The sequence below is a fragment of the Brachionichthys hirsutus genome, unplaced genomic scaffold, assembly GCF_040956055.1.
Source record: "Brachionichthys hirsutus isolate HB-005 unplaced genomic scaffold, CSIRO-AGI_Bhir_v1 contig_237, whole genome shotgun sequence".
Classification (NCBI taxonomy): domain Eukaryota; kingdom Metazoa; phylum Chordata; class Actinopteri; order Lophiiformes; family Brachionichthyidae; genus Brachionichthys; species Brachionichthys hirsutus.
In genome coordinates, this window is record NW_027180588.1 from 36,046 (window position 1) to 49,133 (window position 13,088).

The 13,088-nt window shown below is 42.5% G+C and overlaps 1 protein-coding gene across 1 annotated transcript in view; it reads left to right on the forward strand.

The window, feature by feature from the left end:
- LOC137916059 (multiple PDZ domain protein-like) overlaps positions 1 to 12,521 on the forward strand; it is a 30,772-nt gene extending 18,251 nt beyond the window's left edge. Inside the window, exons 23-43 of the mRNA XM_068759176.1 lie at positions 285 to 462; positions 1,481 to 1,591; positions 2,013 to 2,078; positions 2,459 to 2,530; positions 3,017 to 3,116; positions 4,523 to 4,731; positions 5,158 to 5,249; positions 5,371 to 5,491; positions 7,826 to 7,900; positions 7,982 to 8,290; positions 8,510 to 8,593; positions 9,378 to 9,571; positions 10,080 to 10,227; positions 10,313 to 10,384; positions 10,533 to 10,650; positions 10,801 to 10,844; positions 10,964 to 11,086; positions 11,375 to 11,479; positions 11,824 to 11,839; positions 11,995 to 12,149; positions 12,375 to 12,521. Of these exons, the coding sequence (XP_068615277.1) occupies positions 285 to 462; positions 1,481 to 1,591; positions 2,013 to 2,078; positions 2,459 to 2,530; positions 3,017 to 3,116; positions 4,523 to 4,731; positions 5,158 to 5,249; positions 5,371 to 5,491; positions 7,826 to 7,900; positions 7,982 to 8,290; positions 8,510 to 8,593; positions 9,378 to 9,571; positions 10,080 to 10,227; positions 10,313 to 10,384; positions 10,533 to 10,650; positions 10,801 to 10,844; positions 10,964 to 11,086; positions 11,375 to 11,479; positions 11,824 to 11,839; positions 11,995 to 12,149; positions 12,375 to 12,521 (2,539 nt within the window). The remainder of the gene's footprint in view (positions 1 to 284; positions 463 to 1,480; positions 1,592 to 2,012; positions 2,079 to 2,458; positions 2,531 to 3,016; positions 3,117 to 4,522; positions 4,732 to 5,157; positions 5,250 to 5,370; positions 5,492 to 7,825; positions 7,901 to 7,981; positions 8,291 to 8,509; positions 8,594 to 9,377; positions 9,572 to 10,079; positions 10,228 to 10,312; positions 10,385 to 10,532; positions 10,651 to 10,800; positions 10,845 to 10,963; positions 11,087 to 11,374; positions 11,480 to 11,823; positions 11,840 to 11,994; positions 12,150 to 12,374) is intronic.
- Positions 12,522 to 13,088: the final 567 nt, after the last annotated feature.

Below are 13,088 nucleotides of genomic sequence, written 5' to 3' on the forward strand. Positions count from 1 at the left end.
CACATAAGCTGCACTACGTACAAAGACGAGCTTCCTTGAGTCTTTCCCTGGAAGGCGTTCTAGGTGTATTCTAGAACTTTATCTGCAGCCCTAAGCAGCGGATATAGGGAGACTAAAAGAAGAAGAAAATTGTGGATTAATTCTCCTTCATGCACATTTCTGCAGTAATGCTTCAAACCGAGGCGCTCACGAGGGATACAAAAGTTCATCATCACGGTTGCTACTCCTAAGAAAAATGTGCACAGCGTCACAATTTTTGTGTGTTCCTTTTATTCATGGTCCAGAGTGCGATTGGCTCGAGAACCGGGCCAGTCCTTGGGCATCAGCATCATGGGAGGCAGAGGTATGGGTCGGAGGTTGAGCAGTGGAGATATGATGAGAGGAGTGTTCATCAAGAACATCAGCCCAGGCAGCCCGGCAGCACGGAATGGCACCCTCCAGACGGGAGACAGGATACTAGAGGTGTGTGTGTGTGTTTATAAGTAGTCATAGATGATGCATACTCTTGTGTGTATCCAATCACACAGGGGCGATAATTAAAAGATTTACACACACATTCCAGGGTCCCGCGGTGAAATTGTTTGGAGTAAATCATTTATTTTCCTGATAAATCAGAGCTATCTCAGAACATTCATTTCAGAGATTTTTTATTCTGTCCTGTTAGTTTTACCAACACTTGTAAGTTTTACTGCTTAAATATCCCACCCACGGCAGCAGAATGGTGATGGATATGTGAAGATTTATTATATCCGACTAAATCCGTGACTCACTGGTTGACAGGTTGTCTATTAGCTAATGAGCAGCACCTTCCATAAATCAAAGTGGAAGCTGCCTGATCCGTTCATTAGTAACGTGGGACGTTCAAATTAGTGTATACACACAATCGGCCACCCATTCAAAACTATGTGTAATTCTATTTAAAGACCCTCACTGGGTCTTTTACTCTGCCTCTGCTGGTCTCTGCAGGCTGTAATGCGTTTTTAAATTATAATGAGCAGCAGGGGCCGTACAGGTGAGTTCCTTATTGTGTGTTAAATTGGTACATGAGTGATTTCTTTCACAGTTTATTTCAATGATTTATGAGGCTGTTTGAATTGCTTCACATGAGCAATTCAAAGGTTTCTATTGCGGCACAGAAAAAAACCTGAAGGCTATAGTTTTAAATTTAACAGGACAGAAGATTCTGCTATTCAGTTTACATCATTCATCATGGTGCAAATGTGTTATATTAATGCAACAATAACAATAATGCAACTCTAATACCCACAAAAATGCTATTCACTCCAGCTCTTATCTACATTAGAGTTTGACACATTGATTGCATATCGTTATTTTCCCAGGTTATTTCATTAGAGTATCCCACATACAGACATTCCGCTCGATTTTATCCACCCAGATATTTCAACTTCCCTTTAAATAAAAGCTTCAGACAGATATTATTTTTCTATGATATTTTTCTCTCTGTGTTAAATTGGTCAAGGTGTGTGGTGTGGACCTGCGAGATGCCAGCCATGAGCAGGCAGTGGATGCCATCCGCAATGCTGGAGACGCTGTGATCTTCCTGGTCCAATCAGGACAGCAGCGATCTCAGGTACTGTGCCACAGGAAAAACACATTTCACATTTCAGCTGCTTTTTTTATGTACCGGTACTGTGAAATGATATGCAGATGTACAGACATCTTGATGTCTAGCATTTAAATCTCTTCAGGCTTTATGTTCTCTTATCATTGAATTTCAATAATCAACAAGTGCAAAGGGAAGGTGCCGCTGTATATTCCGTAGAAAAATCCCATCAGACTTTCCAGCTGAGGTGTGTGTGTGTGTGTGTGTGGGAGTTTGTGACATTACAATATGTCCTCTGGACTCGCAACACACTGAACAAAAGTATATCTTTCTAAATAAAATAAAATAAATCTAGCATCGTAGAACAATGGAAGCATTTTCATCATCTGTGTTTCACCGCTACAGAGATACTCATCTGTCTATTCTGCGTCTTATATTTCGCCCACAGACTCCTATGCTTCCCAACCATAAGAGACTCAGTCCGACACCACGGCCCAGCTCACACAGCAGCAAGGTACCATTGAACTAACTTAATACATAACATTCGGTTTAAATTCTACCAACAGACGATAGGATAAGATCAGAAAAAGCTCCGCTCTGAAACATGTCGTGCACCATAGCTGCTTCTGCAAGCCTTTGATGCCTTCAGATTCCATATGAGTGGACGTTAAGAAATCATTTTTCTCAGGTTTTGTTCCCACTTTGTTCCTGATTTTTGGATGTGTACGACTGTAGTGCGTAGAGAATGTTTTATATATACACTATGGTATACATAGAGAGGTGAGTCATTAACACCCACACGGTATGTCAGAAAGAACGGCGAAGCTTTTTAGGGCGATTTGAGGGGTGCGCTGCTGTATTGATGGCCATATGTGTTTTCCCTTATGTTGGAAGGAAGCAGAGACTCTCAGTGGTCTGTTCCTTAGTCTCTCCCCCACAAACCCCTTCACTCCCACCCCTTTTAAGGTTGGTAAATTGTTTTGTGTGCATGTGTGTGTGTGTGTGTGTGTTATCATGGGAACATCTGAAAAACAGCCTTGTATTAGCATTTGCACTATTCCAACCTCCCAACATTTTAATTAAGGTGCATATTTATCGAGAGAAGCCTTACAGTTCAAAGTCCCTTGCAGCTACCTTGTTGTTTAAACCCATTCTTTTTCTCTTTAGGCGGAAAGGCGTAACTCTCTAAATAGACTGCACTTTCTTTTGAAGTTATTTTTCTGTGCATGTTTGTTACAACAACAACAACAAAAATGCATGTTCCTGGTCATCTTTCATGTTATTTTTAGCCGGCATTAAAGCTGTGCTCATTAATTCATCCTGTTCGTCAGTTTTTCTCACCGCTACATCAAGCACACTAAACAAGCCCCAGGGGTAGTCCATCTCATGCCTGTAAGGACCCCTGAGGCATCTCCAACTCTGCCTGTTCAATAATGCAAAACCTCTCCCAAGGTGCCTTTGCTGACATTGGAGAAAACGGATGGGGAACGCCCCATAACTGCAGCAACGCCTCTCGCAGCTTCAGCTGAAGATGAGGATGATACCTGCATGAGTGAGTCTTCATCGCGCAGTGATCCTGTATCATTATGTTGTAGTTCCATTCGTTAGAAAAGTGTAATGTTCAAATAAAAACGAGTGTCTCAAATTCACAAGTGACACAGACTTTTCAAAACATTGTCGAAGGGTCCACCAATGATCTTGTCATCAGACTTATTCTGTCCATCCATCCATCCATCCATCCATGGATGATAAGCCAATTGGCCTGGTCCAGGATGAGAATGCATTACCTCCTGGAAAAAGAAAACAAAAATGGGAAAGGATTTTATTCTCCTCTTGGGCCAAAAAATAATGTTTTTCTTCTTATAGTCTTTCTTTAGTTTACTCTGTGTACATACAGTAGTGATAATGCCCTGTGGAGTTTTATTGCAAACAAAGTTTCTGTTTACATCCAGTGTTGTGCATCAAAGCCCCCTCGTGCCAATCCTTGAGGTACAGCAAAAGCAAACAAAGACACAGAGGATGAGTTTGAGCAAAAGGTTTATTTGTTTCCGTGGCTGATCGAGGCAGGGAGCTGAAAGGCTTTGAGGAGCAATGCGTTGCTGAGTTAGGCAGAGGCTCGAGGCCGTTGGCTGGAGTGGCATGGGCTCACGAACCGGTCCTGGCAATCCAGGAAAGAAAGCCACACAGAAGGAAAAAAAAAAGTGGGCATGAGAGTCAGGTGGCACCATCCGGTAAATAGCGTGTTTATTATAGGGCGGATGAGGTTATTGCAGATGGGTGTGGAGATTTCCCAGCCGCAGGGGAGCAGGAAGCAGTGCAAATGCATACACATAATCACAGACAGGGAGGTGGGCAGACACAAGGGAAATAAAGAGAACAAGGAAACCCATGGATCTTAAGTGGGAGTCGCAGCTGGAGCCACGCAACCTTGAAATCTAAGCGCGTAAGTCAGCAAAATAGTGTTAAGCAGCAAGAATCTGTAGAATGCTTTACCAGCATGGATACAAATAAAGAATATATAGGGATCCACAAGTGGAAAACAGTCATCCAAAGTGCGACAGAAATATTTCGCTTCTTTGACAACCACATATATGACTTTTAATCATATTTGTAAATACGCACACGTAGACACGCACACATTAACACACAGTAGTTAACAAACACAGCATATATTTTAGTCATACAGTACACGTACACACACACACACACACACACATCTTCTCCCTGGGCACAAGCATGCACACACAAGTGGTGCAGAAACACAGGCATTCTTCACCCTTCTGTCAGCGTGACTGACATCATCCTCACCAGACAAAATGCAGCAACACACACTTACCAGGCTGCGCCGTTTCATCTCCACACGACGTGTCAATCAGAACGTTCCACACTTCCACTCTTTGGCGTGCCCATCAGAACTTCTGCTAACAGCATCTTGTTTGTTAACTCTGTCTCTCCTAGAAAAGATGCTTCAGCGTTATGGCAGCCTGGCCGGGAAACTCCACGTGATCGAACTGGAGAAGGACACTGCTGCTCGTGGTCTAGGAATCAGCCTCACAGGGAACAGGGATGGATCCAGGGCCAGGATGAGCATCTATGTGGCTGACGTAGACCCTCAGGGACCTGCTGGTTTGGACGGGAGGATAAGGGCAGGAGACGAGCTATTGGAGGTGAGGAAGATATTGGATTTGAACATCAAGTGAGATTGTGGGAGGAGGGTTTAGAGTAATGGATGGTTGATTGTAGAGACCAAAAAAAGGTTTTGGAGTTTCTACAGAGACAAAATTACAAAAATTGGGTTGAGATCAAGATCGGAATAAGGAGAGCAGAAGGTTGTGGGTAGGCGGCTTTGATGAGTCGAGTGTTGAGGACCTGCACGGTAGATTTATCGCACAAATCACCGTTTGAAGGATGGTGAAGAGCTGGATTTTTTTTTTTTGCGAGAACCAGAGATGATGAGGAGAACTGGGGCAGAGGTGCGCCTGAGAGGGGGAGGGGAGACAGAAGTGGATGACAGAAGATGGCAGATGAATGTGGAGATGGATGGGACAAAAGAAGGATCGGTGAGGAGATTCATGACCTGATTTCTCTTCCAGATCAATGGACAGATCTTGTATGGCAGGAGTCACCAAAATGCCTCCACCATCATCAATAACGCTCCATCTAAAGTCAAGCTAGTTCTCATCAGGTCGGACATGCTGAGCGATTTGCTGATGGCATTTACATTTCCTCCAAACCTGCACTAAAACAGGATGCTGGGAATGATAGAAAACATCCAGATGAAATCTGATGTGGCTTTGTTTGTTTAGAAATAACGAAGCTGGCCATCCTCTTACCCAAGACAGCAGGACCGGTCACGAGGACACAGACGACTCCCAAACGGACTCTGGGGGATTATCCAGAGACACTCAGAACATCACCCTACCTCAGGTTATCTATTAAGCAGCTCAACAGGCCGTATCATTAACTCTTCATCCAGAGTTAGACGGTCTGCTTTTTTTTCCCATTCTCCCTCCAGGATCTCAAAGGTCTCGGCCTCAGCCTGGCAGAGGAGGAGTCCAGGGAAGGAGTGGTGGTTAGGTCCCTGATTCACCATGGCACGGCCTTTAAGGTATTACATCATCATCATCGTCATTGGACAAAGTAGGAGGGGAAATCCCTCCCTCTCCCATGCTGTACTTCCTCTACCCTAGATGCACTGCGTATAGCGTTACTACGTACATTTGGTCCTGTGTTTGGTACGGTGAGCTTTCACACCGCATAAGAACCGAACCAGGATTCACTTGCAAGTGAACCGAGACCCACATTTTCAGGCGGACAAGAGTTCGCTTGTTTGGTCCACACCAGAGTTCGGATGAGCTTTCACACCTGCCCAAACGAAGCCGACTGTCATGTCCAGGAAGTCATGTTAGGTTATATTTTGTCTTGTGTCTATGTGTTTCTCCCACTTCCTGTTTTATTTTGGCACTCATCCATCCTCCCTCTTTACAGACCCAAACTTCCTCCCTTTGTGTGATTGTCAATCCCGCCCTGATTGGTTCCACCTGTGTTCCCCTGCCTCATGCATAAATTGTTTGTGTCTCCCTTTGGCCTGTGCCGGTCCGTCTTGAGCGGTTTGACCCAGAGAAGTCATGTCATGAGAAGTGAGATTTGGATTTTGATACTTTGTCTGATTTTCTTTGTCACTTTGCCATTGATGATTTATTACTTTGCTCAGTTTCAGGGTCATAGTTATCTTCCTCTGTGAGAGTGATTTTCTGTTGATGCTTTGTTAATAAAACTTACTGGATTTAACTTTCCTTTGAGTCATGCATTTGGGTTCAGATCCTAGTTTGGGTCCTGACTGGGAAGATCTGATTGAAACGGACCAAGCAGCTCTGGTGTGAAGGCGACTTGAGTGTCAACGTGTACTTGATGGGAATAGAGTGGCTCTTGACAGAGTGTTTGTATGATTGTATTATTTTTATTGCTGATGCATTAAGGTGCTTGAAGCTTTTATTGTTTTAGCCTCATAAATTGGAGCCTTGCATTTAAATAACTTTCTGTCATATATTTTACGTTCACTATTATCATAAAATAAGGATACCTAGCAAAGGTTGACGTAGTGGATTAATGTACTTTGGTAATTTCCTCCACTGCATTTGATCCCAATCATTCCTCTTCTGGGAGGTGTGCAGAATAAAATATTAATAAACCTGAATATTGATACGGCCACAAAATGCGCATATCTAACATTACTCACCAGTGGAGAAGGCCCGGTCTGTCTGGAAAGTGATAAATTAGCTTGTTAAACCCTGGAAAAATGTCAAGAAGCATAATCTGATTATTCCCCAGCCCCATACTCGCTCCTTCATGGACCCAGCATTAAAACGTCTGACTCCCAGACTGGCCATTGCACAGAGCTAATGGTAGCACCTGGGCCAAACTAGAGGAGCTACCCCAGAGTTATCAGAGGATCATTAGCCATGTCTATGGGTCACAAGAGGTGTCATTCGTGTTTATTTTAATAGGCCAACTGTTGTATTGAGTCTCAAATTAGTATTTTCCTTCGCTCTCTGAGTTCCAGAAGTAGACGTTTCGCTGAGATAAGGAGTCGTTCATTTGTTGAACTGAACAATAATCACCTAATTTGGCCTGAATTATACTTGGGAAGAATACTTTTTTTTTTTTTTTTTTAAGTCCGGCCCCCTTACTTTTCTGCTTAGAAAGATTCTGGCCCTTGAGCAGGCCTGGCTGCTAACTTGACACATGCTCTTGGATGACATGGAAGTACTACACAGGTTGCATTGAATTTCATCCGAGCCTTGCTATCACTTAGCACCGTGAGAGCACCGCATTACTGTACAAGAGAGGCAGTCGTGAACCGTGATGCGTTGAGTCTCGTCTCTTTACTTGTATATTTCTGGTGGTATCTAAAGTGCATTAATTCTGAGATGATGGTTGCTGTGTTTGAAAGTGTTGTCATGTTCTCAGAAGCGTTCATGTCGGGCTCCAGACTACAGTTCATCAGAGATTTGTCCAGAGGGTGTGTTTTGATTTGCACTGAAATGCATTTTGCTCCTCTGACTTATTGTATCCCCTTCATAATATATAGAGATCAATATGTCTGTCTGTCAGATAGACATACCGACAGATTGTGGGGTGATCAGAACCACCATTTCTGAAATAATTGTATTCTTTGTTAACTATCAAACTAATTATGATGCATCGCCTAATTTTCTCTTCAGCTAAGACTGAAGCGATGGTGTCTCTGTTTGTATCCAGGATGGAAGGGTGAAGGTTGGAGACAGAATAATAGCAGTGGGTGATGAACCAGTTGCAGGACTATCAGTCGACCAGGTTACAAACATGAGCACAATGTGAATTTCCGGGTCAAACTGATTCAGTGGTCTGATTCTCGCTTGTCTTCTCTTTATTTAGGTGTCCAGGTTGATTCTCAAACACAGAGTCACCGTCAAGCTCTCCATCAGTCACTCCCCAAATCTCCCATCATCTTCTTCATTACCCAGCTCTCAAACTTCTGCCTCCTCCTCCTCAAACGCCCCTCTCTCCTCCCCTTCCTCACCTTCATCCCTCAAGACCATGCCGACTTGTCACATGGAACAGTCTTCCACATCTTCTGACCCCCTGAGTTGCCCAGTTGTGGCTGGTAGGGAATCCACCATAGAGATTTCCAAAGGGAATACAGGCCTAGGCCTCAGCATCGTAGGAGGATGTGATTCTCTGCTGGTGAGAGTCAGTTGATATTTGACATATAAATGTTATGACGCTTTTAGGAGGAGGGACATTTGTTGTGAATCTTTTATAATAACCAAATTTGGCAATGTAGGTTGGTATTTTTCATTTTCACATTCTATAGCATTTCGTTTGTTTGAAATACTGAGAAGTGCAATACTGTACTGTATATTTTATAGTTGGTAATACAGGGATTTCTGATTTTACCACTAGGGGGCAGTAATAATCCATGAGGTAAATGATGGAGGAGCAGCTCAGAGAGATGGAAGACTTCAGGCTGGAGACGAGATATTAGAGGTATTATGGGTACACACAACCATATCGATACCATAATATAAGTATAAGTATTCATTTAACTGACTCAGTCACAGTTTTTACTGTTCATTCAAATCGTTGTGGATTCAATGTCAATAATGATAATGATACTAAAGAGTGCTAATTCAGTACCAGGAAGGAAGCCATTGTTGTGGGCAATTTCATTTTAAGTTTAGTTGTTATATCAAAAATGAGGTTTGTATATTAGCCCTTAGTCATGGAGCCAAAGAAAGGCAGCAGTAATACCAAAACGGTATGTAAATGATACAGAATTGTGTAAATTAACTTCTACTATGTTTTAGTTTTTAATACTGTTTACACTTTTATTTGTTATCTGTTATTTAGCTACATGTAGTTACATATTAATATAACCGTAGGCGTGTAAATGGGCATTTATCTGGTGCCTTGGAATGGATTAATCTAGTTTCCATTATTTCTTATGGGAAATAGAGTTTCTGTTTTCGAACAAAATGGTTTTCGAACAGCATTACGGAACGAATTATGTTCGAGAGTCGAGGTTCCACTGTAATTACTGTTGCAAATATTCAACATTGTCTTTTAAATGCTAGCAGTCAGGTCACTGTTGGCAAATCTTTTCATTGGACCCATGCATGAAAGCAAAAATAGACTTTTTTTAGGTGGACCAGATAACGGATGCTTGCTCCATGGTGCCTACCCTGAGCATCAGGTCCAACGCCAATCTCATCTAATCCCCGTTTCCCCCCCCCCCCCCTGAACTGTGTCCATGTTTCTCACTCTTTCTCAGGTAAATGATATAGACCTGCGGCAGGCCACTCACGGTGAAGCCAGCAGTGTGCTGCGCCTCACCACGCAGCGTGTTCGCCTATGTGTCTTCAGGCACCAGGAAGCTTACAGGGAGGAAGACCTGTGGGATGTTTTCAGTGTGGAGCTGAAGCCTCATCCAGAAGAGGGGCCGGGATTCATGACTGTGGGAAAGAGGTGTTTCTGAAATAAAACAAGTCTAGAACCTTCACATATACAAGTCTGACCAAATTATCCTATACTGCAGTTAGATGTTTACTTTGATGCATTGCACAAATTACTTCATTTTTAAGTAGAAGACATTTTTGAAGAGTTAATGCCGTTAGTATTCTCTCAGACTTACTTCAGAGGGGGAAAAAAACGCTTAACTTTAATTAGTGTATCTTCATTTTTGAGGTTCACGGCCAGGAAATGTGTTTGTGTGGCAATATCTTAAAAGTAAAGTGGTGTTTTGGTGTGATGCCATTGTTAAGGCTGTTTCTGTATTTGTAACTAGACTCATCTCAGTAAAGCTTAGAGAACCTGGCCGTAGGATTAGGCAGGTTAGGTGCAGTGAAGTCAAATGTTGCAGAATTCAAAGTTGCCTCATGTTTTTATGCACTCAGGTGTGATCATGCAAAACTGAATGCTTACAGTTCACAGAATTCACTGAACTGTGGCTTTGACCTCTGTCTCCTTCTGACAGTGACGACACAGGCATATTTGTGTCAGACATCATCAGAGGAGGCGTAGCAGATTCAGATGGCAGGCTGTTGCTAGGTGACCAACTTCTGTCAATCAATGGAGAGGATATCCGTACAGCATCCCAGGAGCATGCACAGAGAAGACTGCAGGTTTGACACATTCATGCCATGTTAAGTTAAGTTCAAGGTTTTTATGGCTCATTATCAAATGCCAAAAATGTTGTTTTTCTGTCAGAGTTGCAGGGGAGTGGTCCACCTGGAAGTGGCTCGCTTTAAAGCTGGGCTTGAGTACACACATCGGAGTCAGGTAAACTATGATTATCTACTCAATTCTGATTTAGTCACATCTACAGCATTGAGAGATCAGAATTTGTTACCTTTTTTTGCATTATTTTAGAATTTTCAGCAGTTCAACTATTTGTTTTTTTTTTAACAAAAACACTTTGTGAACCTAGGAGTACTTTAAGTTGTGTTTTATCCAGAGCGAAGACTCTGACTGTTCAACCCTGACACCCACAAGGAGATCTGATGCTTCCATCGACCACCAGAGGGAGACTGATAGCAAAACAGGATGTTTCTGTAAGTGGTCTTCATGTTGATTTTACAAAAATACATCCTGCACATCATTTATCCTGTTTTTTTATTTACTCTGAGTAAAGAGAATGCTGTTCGCATTTCCCAATTTCGTGTATGTGAATGTCTATTTCCCTTCCACTCCCACAGCATCTCAGTTATACGCTGGCATCAGAAAAGTAATAATACAAAAGGTAAAGCATGAAATTTTTAACATAAAAAATAGTATTTTTGACTTTGAGATGCATTTTTTTATTACTTTTGAGTATTTCTTCACGTTTTAGTGCCGTGTGTGTGTGTCATATCACTACAGGGTCCACGCGATTCCCTGGGCATCAGTCTCGCAGGAGGAGTGGACAGTCCCCATGACAACATACCTCTTTTTATTGCTGCCATGGTTACCAGTGGACTCGCTGCCAAAACACAGCAATTGCAGGTGAAGAGTGTGAGCCTGGACTTGACTGAATTTATGGCATCGTGGGGACAAGTCTGTTCCTGTAATCACATCATGAGCCCTGACCTACTGTCACTCTTAATTCTTACCATTTCTATTCTTTAAAAATATTATTGCACTTTTAATTTACAGATGTCAAGTTGAGTAACAGTTATGTTTTGGGTTTTTTTACAGAGAGATGGTTATCTGCAGTGAATAATGTCAAAACTATATGTGTATACAGTATATGTATATATTGCATTTGCACTTGTGTATGTGTGTTTTAATCAGAGAGGAGACTTCATCCTCAGTATCAATGATGTGTCTGTGTTGGGAATGACTCATGTTCAAGCTGAAGACCTGCTGGAGAACATCACCGGAACCATCAGTCTGCAGGTACTGTTACAGAGAATAACATCTGTGGAGTACTACATTCCTGTTTCATCAGTCTCCATCCAATATTGTGAGAGGAAGGCAGTAAATGTACAGATATCAGCTTTCTCTCGGGCACGAAAGATCCTCAAGAATTTAATTTTGAATAAAAAATTATGAGCAGAGCATTTCATTGTCTTTGGATGATCATGTGAGCAGAGTGTGAGACAAAAGATTTTGTTCTGCTTTTTTAATGATGAGTTTTTTGGAAATACTTTAATTATTTTGAGGGAACCAAATTAATTATTAGAAACCACAACTTTGGGAATAAAATAATTAACTATCTCTGTGTGTATGTGTGTTTCTAGGTGGCAGCAGATTCTGGTGGGTCTAACATAAAGGACAACAGTGATGCCCATGCCCTGTTGTCTTGCCAGCCCAGCAGCCTGCCTTGCCTTCACAACAACCTCCAGTGAGAATCAGTTTCACTTATCAAACTCCCGGACCAGCGCTTGCTCTCTGAACACTATCATGCCCAGAGACACATTGTTTCGTACTGTATTCCCGCAGCGCTCGCATGTATAAGACCATCACTCTCGAGAGAGGTTCCTCGGGCCTGGGCTTCAGCATCGTGGGTGGGTTTGGAAGCCCTCACGGAGACCTGCCGATCTACATCAAAACGGTTTTCAACAAGGTGAGAGGGGAGGGACACCTGCGAGGAGATCACGGTGCATTCCGGGATTTAGAGATGTGATTTCCGTGCAACAGAGAGCTCGTGCAAAAGAGAAAATGTCACAAAGAAGAAGCAGGAGGTTTTTTTAGCAGCACGACTTTAGAGCCATTGTTAATTCAGTCGTGAAGGTTAAACTGGTTACATCTGCACCGCACATGCTGATAAACTAGCTTATGTGCTCTGCAGGGGGCGGCCATAGAGGACGGCAGGCTGAAGAGCGGGGATCAGATCATTGCTGTGAACGGACACTGTCTGGAGGGCGTGACTCACGCTGAGGCTGTGGACATCCTGAAGAAGACCAAGGGAAATGTAGTCCTAACTGTCCTCTCCTGAGAAAATGGGGCGCTTTTGTCGTGTTGTTGCAATGAGGCCTAAAAGATGGCATGGCTTGCATCCTGTGGAAATCAGACGGATCTAAGAAGGGATTTTTTAAGTTACCTTTGCTTTGTTTATAAAATAAGGTCAAAATCTATTTTCATTCAAACACAGCCTGGGTGTGTTCACATTCATAAATTAATTCCTGTGAAGTTTTACTGTTGGATCGCCGTGTCCCCAATCAGGAATATTTCTTGAATGACGACTGGAAGCAATGCCAGCCGAACCCAAAGCGTCAAAGGCTGATGTAAAAGACGCCATATAGGTATAGATGATATCGTTTTGAATTATTAGAACTCATGTCAACACACTCATAAAAAGTTGATGCCAACTGCAGATATGAATGCAGAAACTCTCTCTCTCGCTCAACATATTCTGATATTGAGTTAGATGACATGCCAAACGCTTCAGCCAATCTTTTGTATGGCAATACGGTTGATGGACATTTGTAATGAAAGTCTTTGATTCTTCATTCTCTTATTATAATCAGTATTTATATATTGCTTGACATCTATTTAGCAACAG